Source organism: Diceros bicornis, chromosome 7 (genome assembly GCF_020826845.1).
Source record: "Diceros bicornis minor isolate mBicDic1 chromosome 7, mDicBic1.mat.cur, whole genome shotgun sequence".
Taxonomy (NCBI): Eukaryota; Metazoa; Chordata; class Mammalia; order Perissodactyla; family Rhinocerotidae; genus Diceros; species Diceros bicornis.
The window spans coordinates 54,862,522-54,884,597 of record NC_080746.1 but is presented as its reverse complement, the minus strand read 5'-3'; the positions used below and the strand labels follow the sequence as shown (position 1 = coordinate 54,884,597).

At 44.3% G+C, this 22,076-nt stretch overlaps 1 protein-coding gene and 1 long non-coding RNA gene across 12 annotated transcripts in view; one reads left to right on the top strand and one right to left on the bottom strand.

Moving 5' to 3' along the window:
• The window catches only part of LOC131408622 (uncharacterized), a 31,160-nt gene extending 12,618 nt beyond the window's left edge, over positions 1-18,542 (bottom strand). Inside the window, exon 1 of the long non-coding RNA XR_009220798.1 lies at positions 18,349-18,542. This is a non-coding gene — a long non-coding RNA (uncharacterized LOC131408622). The remainder of the gene's footprint in view (positions 1-18,348) is intronic.
• Positions 18,543-19,112: 570 nt separating this feature from the next.
• The window catches only part of EMSY (EMSY transcriptional repressor, BRCA2 interacting), an 88,440-nt gene continuing 85,476 nt past the window's right edge, over positions 19,113-22,076 (top strand). For 9 of the 11 annotated variants that reach the window (XM_058545571.1, XM_058545572.1, XM_058545569.1 and 6 more), the window contains exons 1-2: positions 19,113-19,186; positions 20,873-20,981. In XM_058545571.1, coding sequence (XP_058401554.1) covers positions 20,912-20,981 — 70 coding nt within the window. In that variant the 5' untranslated portion in view covers positions 19,113-19,186; positions 20,873-20,911. The other 2 variants (XM_058545564.1, XM_058545563.1) reach the window with 2 other exon arrangements.

Sequence of the window (22,076 nt, the reverse complement as noted above, 5' to 3'; positions counted from 1 at the left end):
AACCCCGGCGGCCAGTAGCCGAGCGCGCGCACTTAACCACTAAGCCATGGGGCCGGCCCAGGAAAAGGCTAATTTCTACCTCTACAGGGAATACTTAGTTTGTAAAAGAGTAAGCATTGGAGTTAATTATCACTCTCTTCAAGACCATATGTGTATGGATTCACCCTCTATAGTCAATCAGCAAAAAGCTATTGAGTACTTACAAGCACATAGCCATCGTTTATCGAGCCTCACTCAATTTGACAAGCATATGCATAGCTACCATATAATTTAATTTTTACCATAACTCTATCAAATGGATATTATATTATCATCTCCATTTTACAGTGAGGAAAATGGTATTCTAAGAGGTGTAAAGAGCTTTGCCTAACGTCACACTGCTGTAAGGTCTACCACTCTTAGTGGTAGAGCTCGGATGGGAGCCTGGATCTGACACAGCTATAGTCCTAGGTGCTGTGGAGGAGCAAAGAAGACAGAAGATGGATCCTGCCCATCTTAAGTTGAAGACTGAAAGGCCAAGAAATGAGATCTACTCTTGGTGGTAGGTGGGTTGTTGGTCTCAGGCCATCAAACCCTTCAGTAGGGGAGGCGGGATTGCCTCTAGTGCCCTCTAGGGGCAAAAGCACCAAGCCAGCAGACCGCCTAGCAGGAATCATTCTTACTGGTAACCTGACAAAAAGGGAGAACTACTGGGCATGGGCAATTGTTCCTGAGGGATTAGCATTCAGCAAATTAATACACACAATCACAGCTGTAGAGCATTAAGTATTAACTACTTCTAGTGCTCATGCTTTTGAGCTTTTCAGGCTGAGGTCAACTCCAGGAACCTTTGTTGGAGACCTCAGCCTGCTGCCCAAGTACTCTGGCAACAATTACATAGAGCTATAATAATAGCTATATCATTTACTAAGCACCAAAGACTTTACATATGTCATCTCACTTAATTTTATAACCATCCAACAAATCAGATAATCCTATTCCCATTTTACAGAAGAGGAAAGTGGGACTCTAGGAGACATGTGACTTGAATAAGTGCACACAGCTAGTAAGAGTTAATAACAACAATAGCTAACATATATTTAATGCTTTCCATGTGCCAGATTCCATGGTGTAACAGGCACTATTGGGTGCCTACCCAACAATCATCCCACCCCTTCTCTCCTCACAGAGCCCTAATTTTGTTCAGATATCCACCCTTTAGGAAAAAGGACTCTATCTCCAGTATGACTGGCCAAGCCAATCATGGTGACTCTATTTCCTTTTGTCAGTGATTGGATTAAAGACAGGCTTGTGACCCAAAGATGTGGGAGGGGGCATAGGTGAGGAAGTAGCACGTGTAAAGGCTTTGAGGGGAGAGACTGTGTTCTGTGAGAATACCAGAGAAAGGTTTTCTTACTCAAAAAAACACAAAAGAAAGAGATGACTCTCTTCTGTTGCATACTGTAGTGTCTGGATGTGACGCCTGGAAGTGTGGCAGCCATCTTTTCATGATCACGAGGAAAACCAGCCTAGGAAAGCCTACAAACTGAGTTGGAAGAGCATAAAGGCAGAAAGAACCTGGGTCCTTGGCAAATTAACCAATCCTGAGACTTCTCTACTTCTGGACTTCTTGTTGTGTGAGATAATACATTTCCCTTATTGTTTCAGCTCTTTTGAGTTTTTGTTTGTTACTTGCAGCTGAAGACATTCTAGCTGATATACATGTACTTTCTCATTTAATTGTTTCCAAAAATCAACGAGGATCATGTTATTGTCCCTATTTTACATATTAGAAAATGAAGGCTTAGAGAAGTTGGGTAATTTGTCCAAAGTAGCAGAGATAAGAAATGGCAGAATAGTTCTAGTTCTCCCTAACTCCAGGGTTCTTAACATCAGACTTAGAAAGACAATGAAAATTGAACCTGGTCTGTCTGGCTCCAAAGACCATGCTCTTTCTTCCAGATTTTGTGGCCTCCCAATTTCTGGGATGAAATTTCCAAAAACTTGACTCCATGATGTATGGTACTTAAAATATGATGGCCCCCACTTGGATGAGGAGGGGCAGCCACAGGATGCAGGGCAGGATGGTTGCAAGTGAGAGGGACCCATACACACAAGTTAGCTTGCCCTGGGTTCCACATTACCAGTGGACTGGGCCTTTCCTGCTATTGGGGCTTGAGAACATCTGTTGAAAGAGACAGCCTGGCCCCCAATGAGACACAACTAGACTAACTCTGGTGTTTTTGTACATGAAATTCCTCACTTGCCCTAGGTATTTAGTCCCAGCTGGATGAGCCTAACCACTTTTCCAATTGTCCCAGTGGAAAATTACTTGGCATCCCTGACAGGGATGTCAAGAAGAGATTCCTATCATCAAATGCAGGATTGGACAAATGACAGCTAAGATCCATTCATTTGCTAAAGAGTCTAGGATTACATGAGAGGTATCAGAAAGGTTTTTTTTTTGTTCGAATCTACCAAAAAATATGGCAGGAAAGAACACAATCAATTTAAATAAATATTTCGGAGCATCTTGCATTCACTAGGCTCTGTCCAGGACATGGTGACACAGAAGAACATACATGACCCCTGTCGTCTAACCTCAGTCTAGTGAGAAACTTGAGGCATGGGGCCACGTAATTAAAATAAGGAGACTATGCCCAGGGTTTAACAAGGAAAACACGATGTGTGGCAGGAACCTCAAGCAAGAAGAGGTGACATGTGACTAGAGCCATTAGGGACATTGAAGGTGGCCTTGAGATGAGATTTGTAGAATGAGTAGGCTTTGGACAGGTGGAAATGGGCAAGGAGGAAGGAAGAAAAGAATCATGTCTGCAGAGAAGGGCGAGTGTCATTCTGGCTGGAGTATTTGGTGTTTATACTGGGAGATAAGCCTAGAAAAAGCATTTGGGGTCCTCCTGGGAAAGGTCCAACATGCCAGGGCAGATGACTTAGTTTGAATTTGGTAGGAAATGAGGAGCCAATGAAGGCTTTTGATCAGAAACATAACATACTTAGCATTATGCTTTAATGTTCATTAATTCAGCACGTACAAGCAGAATTGATGTGGGAAAAGATGGGGAGCGGGGACATCAATTTGAAGACTTAGGGGATTCCTTCTCCCTGACCACCTAGTAAAGGCACTGTTTTCCAACTAGCAGAGCCCAAATGTCTGGCATACTGTGGAAAGGCAGCTTCAATGGCCTAGGGGGAAACTCACACCTCACTCTGAGTGTTCTCGCCTGGCTTGAGGCTCACACATGTCATGATGTACACAGCAGAGGTGCTGACAGAGCCAGAGGACCGGGATCAGTTACACAGGGAGAGGAGGTGAGACTGCCAGAGCCGAGCTGCGGAGAATCATCACTGAGGACAGGAGGCCCCGAAGGAGCCCAAGCAGCTTCTTCTCAGCCAGCTGCGAGGAGCTCAGAGCAGGAGTTCCAGGCTCTGGGAGGGCTGGACGCCTTAGAGACTTGGAAGTGCAGTGCAGTCCCAGGATGTGAGGACCAGGAGGGGTTTCTGAAGGAACCAGTAACCATCTTACTGAGAAGCTGGGCCAGCTCTGCTTGATTACTGGGAGCAGCTCGGTCTCTCGGCCCTGGATCTGGGAGCGAGGGTTGCACTGCATTTCCTCCATGCTGTCACTGGCTGCAGAGAACTCTTGCCATCAGCTGCCTTTGGCCACGGACATGCCCTTTTCTGAGTCCTCTTGATTTCTTTCTACTTGATTCATCACCTACTAGAGGCTCTGAGACCTCTGAGGCTTCCAGACCTGTACATGTCTCCTACACCTTCTTTAAGACTAGCACTAGTGGCACGTTCCTTCTTGATGGTCTGTGAACATTGCAAGGTCTTATGAAAAGTAAGGTGGCCCCATGAAGTCATCACTCTTTATACAGCAAGCCCTGCAGGTAACATAGACGAGTGAAGGGGACTGGGTGTGAGAGAAAATTGCAGTCTTCCAACAGATACACTTGTTTCTTCACTTCCACAAAGAAACATGCTAGTCCTCATTTTTTGGAATGCCTGGCTCTAGTGGTCAAACCTCCATTTCTCCACTTTTCACAGAGACACAGGTGCTAAGAAATATTTCTCCCCTTAAAGGGAACCAAGGATGCAAGTGTGATGACAAAGGGTGTGGTGGAGACGAGTGAGTTACCAAACACGTATGGCAACTAAGAAGGACAAACAACACTCAGCTCAGGTGGGAATGAGAGCCTGGGGTGGCCAGATCTTCTGATTTTTCAACAGCAGCTGGAGATCCAGCATTTTATGTGAAATCTCCCACTTTAAAAAAGTTGGCTCATTTCCCTCCACTTTCCAACTGTGCCTCCATGCTCTTCCCACCACACTAATCCACCTACAACACCCTGACCCTCATCTCTCCTATCTTCAGACCTCTGCATTGCTGGTCCCTGTCTGCAATGCACATCTTCCTTTTCTCTGCCTGGGAATCTCTTGAGCAATTTCTAAAGACTCAAATCAAACTATACTTCCTTCCAACAGCTACCCTTCTCTTTGTAAGATTAGGTGCTCTTCATTCTTTCTATGCTCCCACAGTACCCTGAATATACTTCAACCAGGGCTCTTACCACACTGTCCTGGAATTGCTGGTTTCCCTGTCTGCTATTCACTGGTATGAGAACTCCCTGAGGGCAGGGACTTTCATAGTCTGTGACCTGGAAACCTAGGGTAGGAGGGTGAGAAATATGCTAAGACAGTAAAAATAGTTTAATCAGAGGGGAAAATAAAAATTCAAACAAGCTAGAGAGCCAGAGGCCTGAACACTTAAAGTACTAGGTCTATGAGGTGACAGCAGGTGATAAACAGACGGCAAGCCCAGGAGTCAGGAATCAGGATCATTAAAACAGGCTGGGACACTTCTCCAAAGAAGATATACAGATGGCCAATAGGCACATGAAAAGATGTTCAACATCACTAATCATCAGGGAAATGCAAATCAAAACAACACTAAGATATCACCTCACACCCGTTAGAATGGCTATAGTCACCAAGACAAAAAACAACAAATGTTGGAGAGGATGTGGAGAAAAAGGAACCCTCATACACAGCTGGTGGGAATGCAAACTGGTGCAGCCTCTATGGAAAACGGTATGGAGATTCCTCAAAGAATTAAAAATAGAGATGCCCTATGATCCAGCTATCCCACTACTGGGAATCTATCCAACGAACCCGAAATCAACAATCCAAAGAGGCTGACGCACCCCTATGTTCATTGCAGCATTATTCACCATAGCCAAGAAGTGGAAGCAACCTAAGTGTCCCTTGACTGACAATTGGATCAAGAAGATGTGGTATATGTATACAATGGTATACTACTCAGCCATAAAAAAAGACAAAATCGTCCCATTTGCAACAACATGGATGGGCCTGGAGGGTATTATGTTAAGTGAAGCAAGCCAGAAAGAGAAAGACAAACACTGTATGATTTCACCCATATGTGGAATATAAACCAACACATGGACAGAGAAAACTGTATTGTGGTTACCAGGGGCAATGGGGGTGGGGGGTGGGCACAAGGGGTGAAGGGAGACATATATATGGTGATGGACAAACAAAAACGTACAACCCAAAATTTCACAATGTTATAAACTATTAAAACATCAATAAAAAAAAAACAGGCTGGAAAGTGGAATGGTTTAAGATAGAAGCTATGGATGAGGTAAGGGTGTCTGGAGCCTGTTTTTACAGGGTGCTGAGATGTGGTAGGGACAGAGATGAGTCCCACTGCCTTAATGTCTTAGTACTGGACTCCACTCTTAGCGTGATAGTCTGAGGAGTTTCTCTTCTCCATTTCAAGGATTCCTTCTCTGTAAACACCTGTTGAGCATCTATTCTGTGCTAGGCACCGTTAGTTACTATAACTATAGAGTGGAATCAGATATGATCCCTATGCTTGAGCTTGTGGTCTGGTGGAGGAAATGGACACATAAATAGATAATGACAAGAAAAGGAAATAAATGCGACAACAGAGAGAAGCACAGGGGGCTATGGTAGCACAGACAAAGGGCTCCCGATCCATTAATGCCCAGAAATGGTAATTTGCCTGAGGTCATACAGCTAGGGAGGAGCAGAACCAGGATTAGAACTCAGGCCTGTTAGACTTAAAAGCCTACTCTTTTCCCATCGTAGAAAATTGGGAGAAGACAGATGTGAATTTGTGGTGATGGAGGAAACTTATGTCTGTCAGCCTGGTTAAGTTGCAACTGTATGGTTCTAGGTTCAAGTTGGTCAAAAAAGATAGTTGCTTGGGATTTGAGAAGCGGAATTGAATCAGCAGCTGTTGCTCTCTGAAGATCGTAGTGGTTGGCTACAGCAACAACAGACATGGAGATGCCAGCAGGTTCCAGCTTGCCTTCACTCTCCTCCACCCTACAACCAGCTCTTGCCGACCGCTGACTCTGCTGGCTAATAGCAGCTCCAAGCCCACCACCAGACACGTGGCTGTGGACCCACAGACTTCTCCTGTAGACTTCTCCATCAGCTCCCCTTCACAGCTCCTTCACAGCTGGGTGTGCTTGGTTTCTTCTGGGATTGACTGGTTGGCGATTTCACTGATCCTTGCCCCTCCACTTTCAGAGGCACTTCCACAACTCCTCCCACAATTGTGTAAGTTCTCATTCCTATAATAAATAAATCTCCTATCCCACAACTCATAGTTCTGCTTCCTTATTTGAACATTGACTAAAATACTGTGCTTTTCCCAAGGATAATTGAGTGGGTAGAACAGACTAAGGTTAGAAGTCAACCTTCACCAATATCTCCACAACGCAGGTGCCTTTGCATTTAGTAGTTCAGTAAGTATTTGTCAGACTGGATTGAATTTTTAGGTTGTTTCCAGTTCTTTGTTGGTACAGATATCATTGTAAAGAATAGCTCCTGGGGCAGAAGTGTTTTTGTTTTTATTTTTTGTTTTTGTTTAATTCTTTTCCTAGGATCAGTGCAAGGGTATGGAGTCCTTTATGGCTCATGCTTTGAAGCTTTGACCCAGGACAATATCTGTTGTGTTGGATACATGGATTCTTCATCCCCTGGGGTACAAAAGATTTTCCTCTGGCTTCAATTTTCCTCTGGCTTCAATTTTCCTCTCTCTCCTTCACTTTCTGTCCCTTGCAAAAACAGAGAAAAACCTCACTCTTGTGCATTTTCTCCAAGGAAAGTATTTCACACTCTAATCAGATGAGCAAAAAAAGATATATTGGGTTACCCTATGGGAATGTTCCTCTGGCTGGGCTGGGCTGGAAGTGGAACAAACAGACATCTGGAAGTGGAGGCCCTGCTCACTTGGGCTGGATGGACAGCAATCAACTCTGAACCACTTAATTGTGGGGGAATTTCCTCCTTGCTACTTAGACCATTCAGCACTTGCTGGGAGAAGACATGTTACATGTTCACTTTGCCTCCTGGAAAGCTGGACTGAATGTTGTTTCAATTAGACAACCATTGATGGAATGTCTGTTCTAAGCTGGTCCCTAGGCTAGCAGCTGGAGATACTGCCCTTGAGGCGTTTAGAGCCAGAGGGAAACACAACAAGTTATAGCACAAGTCAGCCTATAGTAAGTGCTAGGAAAGAGGCATAAACAAAGCACTACGGAACAGAGGAGGGAGCAATTATACCTGATAAGGGAGTGCCGGGAGGAGGAAAGAAGTCTAAGGGAAGTGTTGAAGAATGTATAGGCAGAGGGAGCTAACATTTTTTAAGCACCGATCTGGGTTTCTTGGAGGAAGGTGAACCAGGGGAGAGAGCTAACAGTTACTCACTGATAATCTAGCCTGTGCCAGTCACGGAGATACGTTATCACATTAAATCTTCCCCAAACCCCTCTGGAGGAAACTGAGGCACAAAGAAGTGAGGTAACTTGTTCCAGAATTTGAAAGAGGTGGAATTGGGATTCAAACTCACATCTCTCTGACTTCCCAGAACATGCCCTGCTTCCATCTGTGCTTGGAGAATTATTTTCAAAATACATTTGAGATGGAGTATAAAGAATGAGGATTTTGGGGCCGGCCCAGTGGCGCAAGTGGTTAAGTGTGCGCGCTCTGCTGCGGCGGCCCAGGGCTCGCTGGTCGGGATCCCGGGCGCGCACCAATGCACTGTTTGTCAAGCCATGCTGTGGCGGCATCTCATATAAAGTGGAGGAAGATGGGCATGGATGTTAGCCCAGGGCCGGTCTTCTTCAGCAAAAAGAAGAGGATTGGCAGATGTTAGCTCAGGGCCCATCCTCCTCACACACACAAAAAAAGAATGAGGATTTTGACAGGCTTTGAAAGGCAAGGGGGTGGAAGAAGGGATGGAGTAAAAGCATTTCAGGCAGAGGAAGAATGGGAGGAGTACAGCCTCAGGGCAAGGCATGGGGGAGGCTTAAAGAGGGGGGTGACTGGGAAGTCACACACCCACCTCACTGCCTTCTCGGGATCAACACGCCATTCAGTAATTCACTCAACAGTACTGGGGATTCAGAGCTCAAAAACCTCAGTCCTTGCTCTTAAGGAGTCTCCAATCTAATTAAAGTCTGCTGAGATAACTGCTATCAGCACTGACTGCCTTGTACATTTCAGCTCAGGATGTGTATTTATGTGTGTGTGCACACACGTGCAGATACTCACACAAGCATTATTTGGACCATTTCCTTCCCACAATCATTTTTCAACACACACATTCCTTGGGCTTTCTGTAAGCCTGTGTTCCTTTATTACCTCTGCCTTTAGCCAGGCTTGGATTTGAACTGCTGGCCTTGACGTGTGTGATAAGTTTCAAGTCCATAGCATCTCAACAAATGCCCTTTCAACCCAAGAAAGACCTAACCTGGTCTTCTACCAGCTCACTTAGAAAATAATGATCAATCCTAGGGTTGCAAGGAAAAGACCCTCATTGTAACTGACAAGCAAGCGGACACCTTCTACCATTTCTCTGTAGACTTCACAAGTGCTCAACACTTCTTGAAAGAGAATATGGCACCAAGACTTTGGTTCAGCTGGCTGCAGCAGAGTTTTAAAAAAATGCATTTCATCTCTGGCAAATCATAGCAGAATGTCATAAACAGCTGGAAACTCTCTGAGGTGAAGACAAGTTGAATATTATGTTTGGATTTATAGCCCCCTCCCCCCTATAGCTGATTTCCATTTCCGACAGGGTTATTATTTCCATGTTTATGAAATATCTTGGATCTCACCTTGGATAATTACTGATTATCATCAGCTCCTCACCTGAGGCGCCTTAGCACTTGGGTGAACCCAAGACAAAAATTTTTTTCCAAAAATGAACTAGGGAAAAGTCAATGTGTGAAATTACGTCTTTATTTCTATTTTCATTTGCAATTCCCTTTGGCTTTCTAATGATCAAGTCATTAATCAGTGTCAAATCATCGTCAGTATTTGACAGTATTTTTGCCCCTTGGGTTCCAACATGGATTAAATGGCAATACCTTGTGTTATTAGGTCTGGTGCTCTCTCGTGAGGTACTGTGGTAATGATAGGCTCAGTAACTTGTAGGGTATAGACAAGATCTCAGTGGCCATCTAGGGTTTTTAGCCAAGAGTGTATATCACAATCTTCTGCAATTTGATAGAGCTCCCCAAGTTATTTTGACAAGTACTCCCAGTTGAGGACCACTAAGAGTCCAACATCCCTCATTTTGCTTCTTAAGGTTGCCGTTCTATGTGTCCTTTTCTGCTTCCACGCCTTGGCTTCTATTTCCTCTGCCATGATAGCCTTGATAGGCTCTCCTCACTTCTCTGCCTGGTAAAGTCCTGTTCACCCTATGGGCCCAGCCCAAATGCTACCTCTGCTATGAAGCCTTCTGGGATGGAAATAGTCCTCTTCTCCCGGATCCCATAGCACTTCTTACACACCTTCATGAACATTCTGTGTTGTCACATTCTCCTGTGGTATATAGAGCTATCTGCATGTGTCTAACTTCCCCACTCAAGTGTGAGCTCCAGGAGGATAATGGTTGTACCTTATTCATCTTCTTATCTCCAGGGCCTGGCATGGGGCCTGCCGCTCATTCATTGAATGAATGAGGAAGCTGATACCACCAAAAAATAAAGCGCCTTTTACATTGGTCCATTTAATTTAGCCAGATCTGGGCTTCTTCTGCATTTACTCACTAAGTCGCTTACAGAGAAAGATGTGCAAGGATGTGAAAGGGAAAGACCTCAAGGGCCATGAAATTAGTTTTTGATATTCTTTTAAAAACATCACTTTCCCAACAAAAGCGTAATAGCTGCTTTAATCTGAATTAGTAATGGAAGGCTGGAAATCAACTTGAACTTGAGGATGTATTTTCAGGAGAGCAATCTTACAGAAATTCAAATCTTAATTGATTGGTTCAATCAGTGTAGAGAATGTTAGCCTGAAAATCAGGAGACCTGCCCCCTGGTTCCTGTGGGGCTTTGTACAAGTTAATTCACCTCTCTGGGGCTCAGATACCTTTTATGTAAAATGAGGGGTTAAACTGAATATCTCTGAGGTTTCTTCTAACTCGGAGGTTTTATGACCTTAACCAGACTCATTAGTCAACTGACGTAGCAGTTTCTTTATTTTGGCTCTATGCCACACTTAGGACAATGAAGTATTCTTAGTAAGATACTAAGGAGTTTTATAAAAGATTATTAAATCATAACAATAATATAAATACCTAAAAGGAAACTTGAAAAATAAAGGAAAAAGAATCATCCGTAACTCTACCACTCTAACATGTTATTGTTTTGGCATGTTTTCTTCCTTTTTTTTTTTTTTTGATATTTACATGTGTATGCTTTTTCCACTTACCATAAGTATATTCCTTGATGTTAATTATGTGTAATTTTCATTTTAAATGACTACATACTGAGTAGATGTGTGGGATACGTAAATATTCTCCTATTGTAAGATAATTAGGTTGTCAATTTTTTTTTTTTTTTTTTTTTTGTGAGGAGATCAGCCCTGCGCGCTAACATCCGCCAATCCTCCTCTTTTTTTTTTTTTGCTGAGGAAGACGGCCCTGGGCTAACATCGGTGCCCATCTTCCTCCACTTTATATGGGACGCCGCCACAGCATGGCTTACCAAGCAGTGCGTCGGTGCGTGCCCGGGATCCGAACCAGCGAACCCCGGGCCGCCGCAGCAGAGCGCGCGCACTTAACCGCTTGCGCCACCGGGCCGGCCCCTAGGTTGTCAATTTTTTGATACCACTGAAATTAAAATCTCTGTAAATATAACTTTTCCCATATTTTGGATTATTCCCACAAATGGGAATTCCATCAAAGGGTATGAACATTCTTATGACTCCTACCACACATTGCCACTATTTACTTTAGTAGCATCTGAGATTTTGCTCTGCAAGACTCTTTCACCTTCCTCTGATAATACAACCCTAATTTTCCTAAGGGAAACCAAGCCCACCCTCATACCCAGTCTATCTGCTTTGGGAATAATTGACTTTACCCACACCCGTTCCCCCTTTCCCAGAGGGTAACGTGGTTCAGCCCTGGCAAATCAGGGCATTACATTCCCCTGGCCACAGTTCAGGGATGGGCATGTGACCCAGATGGAGCCAATAGCAGCAGAGCCAGAAGACTTCTGATAAGACTGTTGGAAAAGATGGTGTGTGCTCTGTTCTGCTGACATTCCAAGCAGGGAGGATGAACAAGCCGGGAACTGCTGGGAGCCAACACATGGAACCTGAGAAGGAAGCCAACGCAGTAGAAGCCAGAGCTGAGGGATGGAGAGATACCAAGACCTGCCCTGTTTGAATCCCTGATTCAGCAATGACTGAAGCCAGAACTACCCCAGGACTTATTTTAAGTGAACTCAAGTTTTCCATTGTTCTTTAAACCATTTCATTCATTCATTCATCATTTGTCTCACACAAACACACCCCCCTAACTTTCAGGTATTTTGTTTTAATCCTTTTTGCTTATTATTTTTTTTAATTAATGAACTTTACTGTTTAGAGCAGTTTTAGGTGCACGGCAAAACTGAGTGGAAAGTTCCCATATACCCCTGTCCCCTCCGCGTCTCACCTCCCTCACACAACCTATCAACATCCCACACCAGAGTGGTACATTTGTTACAATTGATGAATCTACATTGACACATAATTATCAACCAAAGTCCATAGTTTATACTAGGGTTCACTCTTGGTGTTGCACATTCTATGGGTTTTGACAAATGTGTAACTGCATGTATACACCACTGCAGTGCCTTTTTACTTTTTATTTAGGTATAACCTACATAAAAGACACAATCCTACATGTACAGTTTGATAAACTTTTACATATGCATATCTATTCATATAACCTCTACCTGGATCAAGATATAGAAATAGAACATTTATAGCACCCAAGTAATTGCTCCTTAAAGGTATTGAGTATTCAGACTTCTAGCACCATAGATTATTTTTGACTGGTTTTGAACTTGATATAAATGGAATCTCACAGTATGACTGCAACCTCTTAGCAGCACAAGGCTGCTGTCATAATGGGAAGAGACTTTGGGGGTTTTGGGGAAAGGAATGAGTGTTTTGCACATGAGAGGGACATGAATTGTTGTGGACAGAGGATAGTCTGTGGCAGATGATGTTTTCCAAAAATGTTCTCTGTTTTCCAAACAGGTTCTTTCAGAACTCTACCACTCTTCCATCAAGAAATGCAATCTATTTTCCTTCCCCTTGAACCTGGATGGGCTTGACTATCCCAATCAAGACTATGGCAGAGGGCTGGCCCCGTGGCTTAGCGGTTAAGTGCGTGCGCTCCGCAGCTGGCGGCCCAGGTTCAGATCCCAGGCGCGCACCGACGCACCACTTCTCCAGCCATGCTGAGGCCGCGTCCCACATGCAGCAGCTAGAAGGATGTGCAGCTATGACATACAACTATCTACTGGGGCTTTGGGGGAAAAAAAAATAAATAAATAAAATTATTAAAAAAAAAAAAGACTACGGCAGAAATAATGCTATGACTTCCATAGCTTGATCATAAAAATGATAGTTTCCTCTTACCTCTCTCTCTGCAGTAACTTGATCTTGGAATCTGGCCACATGTTGTAATGTAGTCTAGACCACATGGAGATGCCACATACAGATATTCCCGCTGATAATCCCAGCAAAGATTCCAGGCAACAGCCAACATCAACTGCTGGTCATATGAATGAATGAGCCCTCAGATGGTTCCAGATCTCAGCCTTCAAGCTGCCCCAGCTGATGCCCAGAGGAGCAGAGATGAGCTATTCCCAATAAACCCTACCCAAACTGGAGATTCATGAGCAAAATAAATTGTTTAAGCCACAGCAATGGTTTGTTATGCAACCATAGATAACCAGATTTCTGTAATATCTGTGTTCTTGGGAACAGTCTTCTGGTGATATTTGACGGTAGACAAATTATTTTTCTCAGTCTCCATAAATTTAAGAAGATTGAAATAACAGCAAGCATCTTTTCTGACCACTACGGTATGAAACTAGAAATCAACTATAGGAAGAAAATCCGAAAAGCCACAAATGCGTGATCAAACAAAATGCTACTGAACGACTGGGTTAATGAAGAAATCAAAGAAGAAATCAAATTATTTTTCTCTCTGGGCCTTGGTTTCCTCAGCTGTAAAGTCGAACAATAATTACTATGTCATGGGAATGTTGTGAGGTTTAAATGAGACAATGCACGCAAGGTGTTCTTTTCATAATGGGACTTCAATAAATGCTACCTACTATTATTTGAAGTTGTTCTAGATTTACTGCTTTGTATAAATTCCCTTTCAGGGTATGCGTGTGTTATATACACACAAATATAAAACCTGGTTTTGCGCGAAGGCACACATGCAGGCACATTGCAACACTGTAGCTTCTACATAGCTCTCTCAGATCACTTGCTCTGTGGGGAGTCAGCTACGTCATGAGGTTGCTCAAGTAGCCTTATAGGGAGGTCCACATGGTGAGAAACAGACCTCTTGCCTCACTAACTTGCCAACCATGTGAGTGAGCTAGCTTGCAGCTGATCCTGCAGCCCCAGCTGATATCATGACTGCAACCTCTTAGCAATCCCAAGCCAGAACCAACCAGCTAAACCACTCTTGATTCCCACAGAAACTGCAACAACTGTAGGAAATGAAAAAAAATTTTATTGTTTTAAGCCACTAAGGTTTGGGATAATTTATTATGCACTAATAGTTGACTAGTAGATATATGAATATGAGAAGGGATGTAGGGGAGAAACTGATCCAAAGTTGAGGGCTGTTTTAGGGTCTATATGGAAGGACAGAGGAGGTTGAATGGACTTGAAAGTGCTGATGAGACTGAGTTTGAAATAAACGATGACAGGGTGCAGAGTAGAAAGAGAAGAAAGTAAAGCCAGAGGAGGGAAACAGACTTGGAACTGGGAGACTGTAAACTTCAGAGTTCACTGAGGTTGAAGAGCAGGTCTGGTGAGGGTAAAGGAGTAAGAAAACAAGAATAAAAGGAAGTTTTGTTTAGAATGTGGAATATCTGGGTTACCGATTTCAGAGGTGGAACAATGCTGGAGAACAAAGTGCAAGATATGGTCACAAAAGCGGGTGGTGGAAGGGCAGTGCTGGGGAAAGGTTTTTATACCATTCTGGTGAGTACAAGCGCAGATGGGACAATGGGGCAACATAAACTGATGACAGCAGACTGTTAAAAACCCTCTCCCTAAGATCCCTTCATCCCTAGAGTGATGGAATGAGAGTGGAATGCAGGTTGCATGGCTTGATGGTGAAAGCCCCAATGCAGGGGTGGTCGGTCTGCAAGTTGCAGTGACAAGTTAGAAGAATGCCAGCCTTTACTTCTGGTTCAAGATACTGAAGATGTGGGAATAAGGAAGAACTCTATTTGACAGCGTTTTGAGGGAAGCAGTGAACTTGAGGAAACGTCAAATTTTAAGCGAGATGAAGTTCAGCCGTGCTCTGGGAAAAGGTTCCATGTGCAAGGAAATTTCTTTGCATTAGCACGAGTCTGCTTGTAAAAAAGCTGGAATTTTATTCGGTTGGCAATTGGGAGCCACTGGAAAGTTTTATGCAGGGGACTGACACGATGAACTCTGAATTTTAGAAAGCTCACTCCGACAGCAGTGGTAGTATGGTGGATAGACTGAGCAAGGATGCAGGGAGGTTCCTTTGGAGGAAGAGGGTGGGTAACAAGGTCCATGCTGCACAGGTGATGAGGCCTCAGCATCAGCCTACTACAATAATGGGGTCAGCTATCTAGGAAGTAGAGACTACAGAATTTAATGGACAGTGAGGGAGATGAGTGGAGGCAGTTGACAAGGTAGTGGCCAGATCTCTCATCTTTTCGAAGCTGTTCTAGATTGTTCAAAGCACTTCTGATCCTCCATTGAGCCTGGATATATAATTGCCAGTTATCCTCAGTTTACTTTCCTCTCTTTTCTGTCCCCTAAATCCACTTATCTTGATCTACTATTTGATATTCTATTTGTATTTTGGTGGGGGGTCTTGCTATTCCTATTTTTAGTACACACTTTGGCTATAACAGTGTGGTAATAAAACTTTCTGAAGATAAGAATCTAAGGGCAGTGTGGTACAGTGACAAGAGCAGCAGACTGTAAGTAAAAAGGGCTGGTTTCCCTCTCAGTCCTGCCATGAAATCCCTGTATGACTTTGGTTAACTCACTTGACTTCTTTGGATCTCAGTTTTCTTCATTCAGAAAATGAATCTCTAAGGTCTTATGCATTTCAATTTGCCTACCTCTACAATACCATAGCTTAACAGATATTTCCATGGTAATGGTAAAATTCACCTTCTCCAATACATCACTACAAAATTAGAATGGTGGATGGTAGGCACTTGAAGAAGTGGGTTTCAAGAAACCTGCTTAATCTTAGTCAATAAAGGAATAAAGTTTGAGATAGGTATCGTATTCCAATACTTTTTCCCAGACTAGAGGTGGTTATACTCATGTCTAGTAAGATATTAAATCTTACAGCTTTTCTTCTTTGGAAGTGGACACTGGCTCTCATTTACCACACATTTCCCAGAGTCAAAGTGCCTTCACTTGAAATCATGGCTCTGCTACTTACAAGCTTGTTATCTTGGGCAAACTACTTAACCTCTCTGTGCCTTAGTTTCTTCATCCATAAAATGGGGATAATAGTATATCTCGTAAGGTTATCACGAGATTAAACAAGTTAATGTATGTAACAGCATCTGGAACAGAGAAAGCCCTGGATAAGTATTAGGTATTATTCTTATGAGCAAGGCACTAGAGTGCACAAACCTGCTTCCCCTCTTAAAGAGCTCATTGTCTAGAGAGGAAGATTTTCAGACAAACGACCATAACTCAGTGTTCTGAGTTCTGTAACAAGATGTGTAGTAAGTGGTGTAGGAGCAAAGGCAGGAATGCCTGTTTCATCCTAGAGGGAAAGGCAGGGACAGAATAGGCTTCTTGAGAGTAAAGTTTGAGTCTGATCCTTAAGAAAAAGAATTTAATGTTGGGAACATTTGAGAATATGGAGCAGTCAGAGGCAGCATGGGGAAGGCAGTTTCTGGCTGCAAAAGACAAATACAATTAGGAGGAAAGGGAGAATACGTGGTAGATTAGAAGTAGTTGATGCCAGAGCATTGTCACTTCAGAGCTTCTTAGAAATAAGGATCTCAGGCCCTACCCAGACCTACTCAATCAAAATTTGCATCTTTAACAAGATCCTCAGATGGCTCCTATTGAACATTAAAGTTTGAGAACCACTGTCTAGAGAAGACTCTGGAGCCAAGGTACTTAGGTTTAAGTTGCCTTACCATTTACTTATAATGTGTGACTTCAGGCAAGCTATTTAATCTCCTTCCCATGCCTCAGTTTCCTCATTTGTAATTAGAGACAGCAGTTTCTACCTCATAAAAGTACTTTAAAGACTAAATGAATCAATACGCGAAATGCTTAGAACAGTACTTGGAACCTGGTAAGCACAAGGATAAGTTACAATAATTCTTGACTCATATGCTACTTATTATGGTCAGGGTTGGCTTTATAAGCAGCTTGTCTTTCCATTTCTACTCCGTTACCTGTCACCTTGATATTTCCTAGAGGAAGACACTTGCAGTTAGAAGACCTGGGGTTATAAAGCCCAGATCCTCTCAACTCCTAGTTCATTTGTGAAGTTGGGTGAGTTCTTGAATATCTGTTTTTCTTTTTCACAGTAGGGAGGAATCTTAATTATACCTGCTTCAGTGAGATGCTGCGAGGCTCAAATCAACGAATGTAGGTTCAACTACAAAATCTTCTATTAAAGTTTCATTCACCATCTTTCCAAGAGTTCTTAATTGGCTTGAAAACAGAAGGTGACTCAATTTAGCGGGATAGATGGAAGAGAATGCATTGGAAGATCAGGGAGGGCATGGAGGGAGAGCCTGAGGATTATTTGTTCCGCTTCATGACTTTCTGAAGGGGCAGGCCTGGGTTTCCTTTTTTTTTTTTATAATTTATTTATTTTTCCCCCAAAGCCCCAGCAGATAGTTGTATGTCATAGCTGCACATCCTTCTAGTTGCTGCATGTGGGACACAGCCTCAGCATGGCCAGAGAAACTCGGTGTGCGCCCGGGATCCGAACCCGGGCCCCCAGTATCCGAGCGCGCGCACTTAACCGCTAAGCCAGGGGCCAGCCCTAGGCCTAGGTTTCAACAATAACAATTTTCCTGGACCTCAGAGAGTATTTTTAGCTAATGGGGAAACAGCAGTAGGAAATTTAAATGCTGTTACTTATTTTCTCTTTCTAACTTACAGCTCCATTCAACAACATGAACAGCCTCACACATTTGTATAGTGCTCCACAACTTACAAATAACTTCTTTTTACGTTGTGTATCACAACATCCCCATACGGTAGCATTAACTCCATTTTACAAGAAAACTATGTTAATATCAGAAAGCATATTAAAAACTTCTTTAAAAAATTTTTATTGAGGTCATATTGGTTTAAAAAATTTTGTAATTTCAGGTGTACATTTATTATATTTGTTTCAGGATACAGACTGCATAGTGCTCACCACCAAAAGTCTAGTTTTTTATCCGTCACCATACACATGTGCCCCTTTACCCCTTTCGCCCACCGCCCCCCACTCCCTTCCCCTCTGGCAACCACTAATCTGCTCTCTTTATCCATGTGAAAAACTCCTTTTGACTTAAGCATTTTTATCAGATCCGATGTTTCCAAAACCACAAAATCTAAGACGGAGGGCAATCACCAAACTTGATTGAATCTTCAACAATACCAGACATTGGCTTCGATTTTATGGCCGCGAGTAACAATAAACTGGGCCTCTTTTCTCATTTGTAGAAGAGGGGCTACAATACCACCTTCACACAATTGTTCTGTGATTAAATAATAACAAAGGCTGAAGGGTGAACCTACCACGTCGTAGGGCCTCAAATAAATCCCTTCTTCTTGCCTTTGACAGATATAGCACGAGGTATCACTATCGTTCCAGCTCCACACGTGGCGAAACCCGAAGCCGAGAACGCCCGGGCTCCCCTGCTCTACTTGCAACTCCGCAATCCCCCGATCCGGTACGGGCAACTGCGATGTCCACTACGTCGGTTCTTGTAGCGTGGGCCATCTCTCCTCGAGTTGCGTCGGAGGGGCTGGAGGCCGCTGATAATTGTTCCCATGACTGAAGAATTCGATCCTAATTCTCAACGGCGCTTCGGACGTTGCGCTTCCTGCCGTCCCTAACCTCGCCTAAAGCAAAGGTCGCGAGGAAGACCCAGCTCGAGCGACCGACGCCATTTTGACCGCTACGTGTGACGCCACACGTAGCAGAGAGTGCAGCCGATTGGCTGGGATACGGCAGCCGAAGGAGAGGCGCGCGAAGTCAGGGAAGTGGGTGGAGGAGAAGACAAGGAAACTACAATCCCAGCCTTCCTTGCGCGTGCGACGGCATAGCGAGAGCGAAAGAGGAGGGAGTTTGGGTTCGGACCACAACTCCCAGCACCACCCCCGTGATGTCTCTCCTTTCCTTTCAAAACGCGGAGGACAAGAGGGGCAGGGAGAATGGAGGCCTTCTGGTGTCCGTTCTCCGAAAGGCGGGAAAGGCGAACTACACCTCCCGACTGGCAGCGCGCGGCTGCGCCTGCGCCCTGATACCTGTCGCCATCTTGCCCCTTCTGAGGCACCGCAAACAAACCCAATTCCTGGTGTCCCCTAGTCTTGGCGGAGGAATCTTTTAGATGAGCCCCGAAAGGCCGGGCAGGTGGGTGCCTCTCAGACAGGGTGCTGGGAAGAGCTGGCAGGTTAGCCAGGCTGCAGGGACGCCGGACCAAGCGTTCGGACCCGGCTTGGGGCGCCCAGCCCCATCCTCCGTTGTCTCCTAACGGGATCGTGGGGCTCCCCGAGGTGGGCTGAGGGGGACTCTGGCAGGCCTGGGGCTGGGATCCCGGGGGTCCAGCTCTGGGAGCCTCTCGGTGAGCCTCGGTCGTCTGCGCGGCTGTCCGCGCGCCTACTCTCTTTCCGTTGTCCTCTCCGCTGAGGAGGGAGCGAGGCGCTGATGCCGGCCGGGGCCCCTGACACCGGCGTCTGGTCCCGAAGGGCCCGGGCCGTGGGCTTGACATTGGGGCGGGCGCCGAGCGGCACCGGCGAGGAGGGTGGGCGGGCTGCTCTTGTTGTGGTGCTGCGAGTGAGTGCGTGTTTGGGGAGGGGGCGGGGCGGGCTTGCCTGCTTGACACCTGAGCGGGGGAAGGATTGTACGAGATCCGGGTTCCCGGAGCGGGCTCCGGCCGGGGCTGCCCAGGTTCCCAGTGCAGTGCCGCGCCGCGCCGGGGTCCGCCGGCAGGGACGCGTCGGGATGCCGTGACGTGGTGCTGGATTCGGGCGGTCGCCGGCCGCCTCCGAGATCCTGTCGGGAGGCGGGGACTGGCTGGTGGAGGGAGCGGATTCCTCTGGCTCGGCCCCTTCCTCCTCCTCCCCACCCCTTTTCTTTATGTCATCCTGCCGGCTCGGGCGCGCAGTCCAGTTCTCCTTGCTCTGGGTTGGTTCTGAGCTGAGAGGACTATGGGAAGTAGGGGGAGGGGGGCCCAACTCCGGGCGTGGAGTTGGAGGTAGCAGCCCCAGCGCCTGGAACGGGATATAGCGGTGATTACAGCTCCGTGCCTGCCTCCCGTACTAGACAGTGAGCTTGCTCATTCATTCATTCACTCACTCATTCATTCATTCTGCTCTTCTCAATCGTTCATTTGCCCGTTTAACAAATATTTACAGCGGATCTACTGTGTGCTAAGCAGGTATTGTGCAAGTGCCCAGAGCGGTTGTCTTTTTATCTTCTAGACCAGGGAATTCCCAGTATGAAGTTAAGTTCCTGACATCTAAACTTTTGGTGAATGGTTGTTCAAAGACTACAGGGTGTAAATTCATCTTTCATTGCTGAGACTTGAGAACGTTCTTTATTAAGTTCCATTAGCCCACATAACGTGCTAGGAGCTTTACTAATTTTATCTTATGTAACTCTTAAGTGAGAAAGCCAACAGAAGTCAAGTAACTCACCCAAGGTTACACAGGTAGTAGCGTCTGTTTAATAAACAACCTGCTAGCCGCTGTAAGAACTTCACGTACACTGTTCTTTAATCCTCAAGACAAAAATATTACCTCTGTTTTACAGTTATGTAAGACTTAGGCCGATTTACGCAGGATCACATAGCCGATAAGTTGAAAGCTAGAACTAGAACCTAGAGGTGTCTGACTCTTTCCACTGTCACAGGCTGGAACAATAAGCTCCCAAATGGTTGTTTATTCTTCGTTTGTCGGAAGTTGGAAAGTGTGGTGGTGAAATAGGATTGTTAGATTTTCTTATTGGTTTTACTTCTTAGTGTGTGTGTATCTCCAGGTGAGTGGCCTTTTCACTGTACTTTGGTTATTTGATTTTTTTTGTTTTTTGTTTTGGTAGGGAAGACAAGCTCTTTGGGGCTACCAAAAGGAAGCAGCAATGCCTGTTGTGTGGCCAACCCTTTTGGATCTCAGCAGGGATGAGTGCAAAAGGATTCTTCGAAAATTGGGTATGATTTTCATTTTTGATGTGTTATGCCTCTCTGTGATACTTTGTGTTTGAGTCATGACTGTTTGCATGGATGTCGTATCTCATGCTGCGTCAGAAATTCTTTAGAGGTATAGTCCCTGTCTTCTTGTTATTTCCCCGGTGCCTAGCATAGTGCTTTGTACAAAGTACGTTCATGAATCATCATCATCATCATAATACTAGCAACTAGGAGTTCTTGAGGGGTACTGGGCTATTTTGAGTCCTTTACATTCAACATCTCATTTAATCCTCACTCAAATCAAAAAGGTAGGTATTTTACTTTTTCTGTTGCCATTTTATAGACAACAAAACTGAAGCTTAGAACCCAAGATAATGCCAATAGTAAGTCATGGAGTCAGGATTTCTCCCCAGGGAATATGATTCCAGTCTCACTTGAGCGTACTTTTAACCTATGTTAATTTATATGTGAATTACATACTATTTCTGAATTCTAAGTTAATGTAAGCTATGCTGACTTTCCCAAGTTGTATTTTACTATCAGTAATAAAACACCCTTTACGCTTGTAATGAATTATTTAGTGCTTCTTTTCCTTTAGAACAACCTTTCTCAACTTGCATTTAGGGAGAGAATTAAGCCCTAATGCTAAGGCATCCACTGTATATAATGAACTAACTTTTCATGCATCTAGAATGGTATTAGTTATGTACTATCCTTGGGAAAATTGACAAAAAGGTTATTCAAATCATTTTCTCTATTCTGTGGTTGAAATGAGGATCCTTGGTTGAGAAATGCTGCCTTACACTGTAAGGTCTGAGAAGGACCGTGTTGTCTTATTTACCACTGTAGGCTCAGGCTGGCACAGTAAATGAAAAAATAATTTGAAAGAACATTAAATGTTTTGGCAGTGGATATGAATTATTTAGATATCTATGATTTTTGAAGGGTAAAGTATGGGCCTTGAATTCAGACAGACCTGGTGTCTTGTTCCATTTACTAATGACCCACATGATCAAGGACAAGTTATTTAATCTCCCTAAATCTGTTGACACTTTTGTAAAAGAAGGATAATAATGTCTGCCTCATAAGTTTGTTATGTGGCTTAACTGTATATGA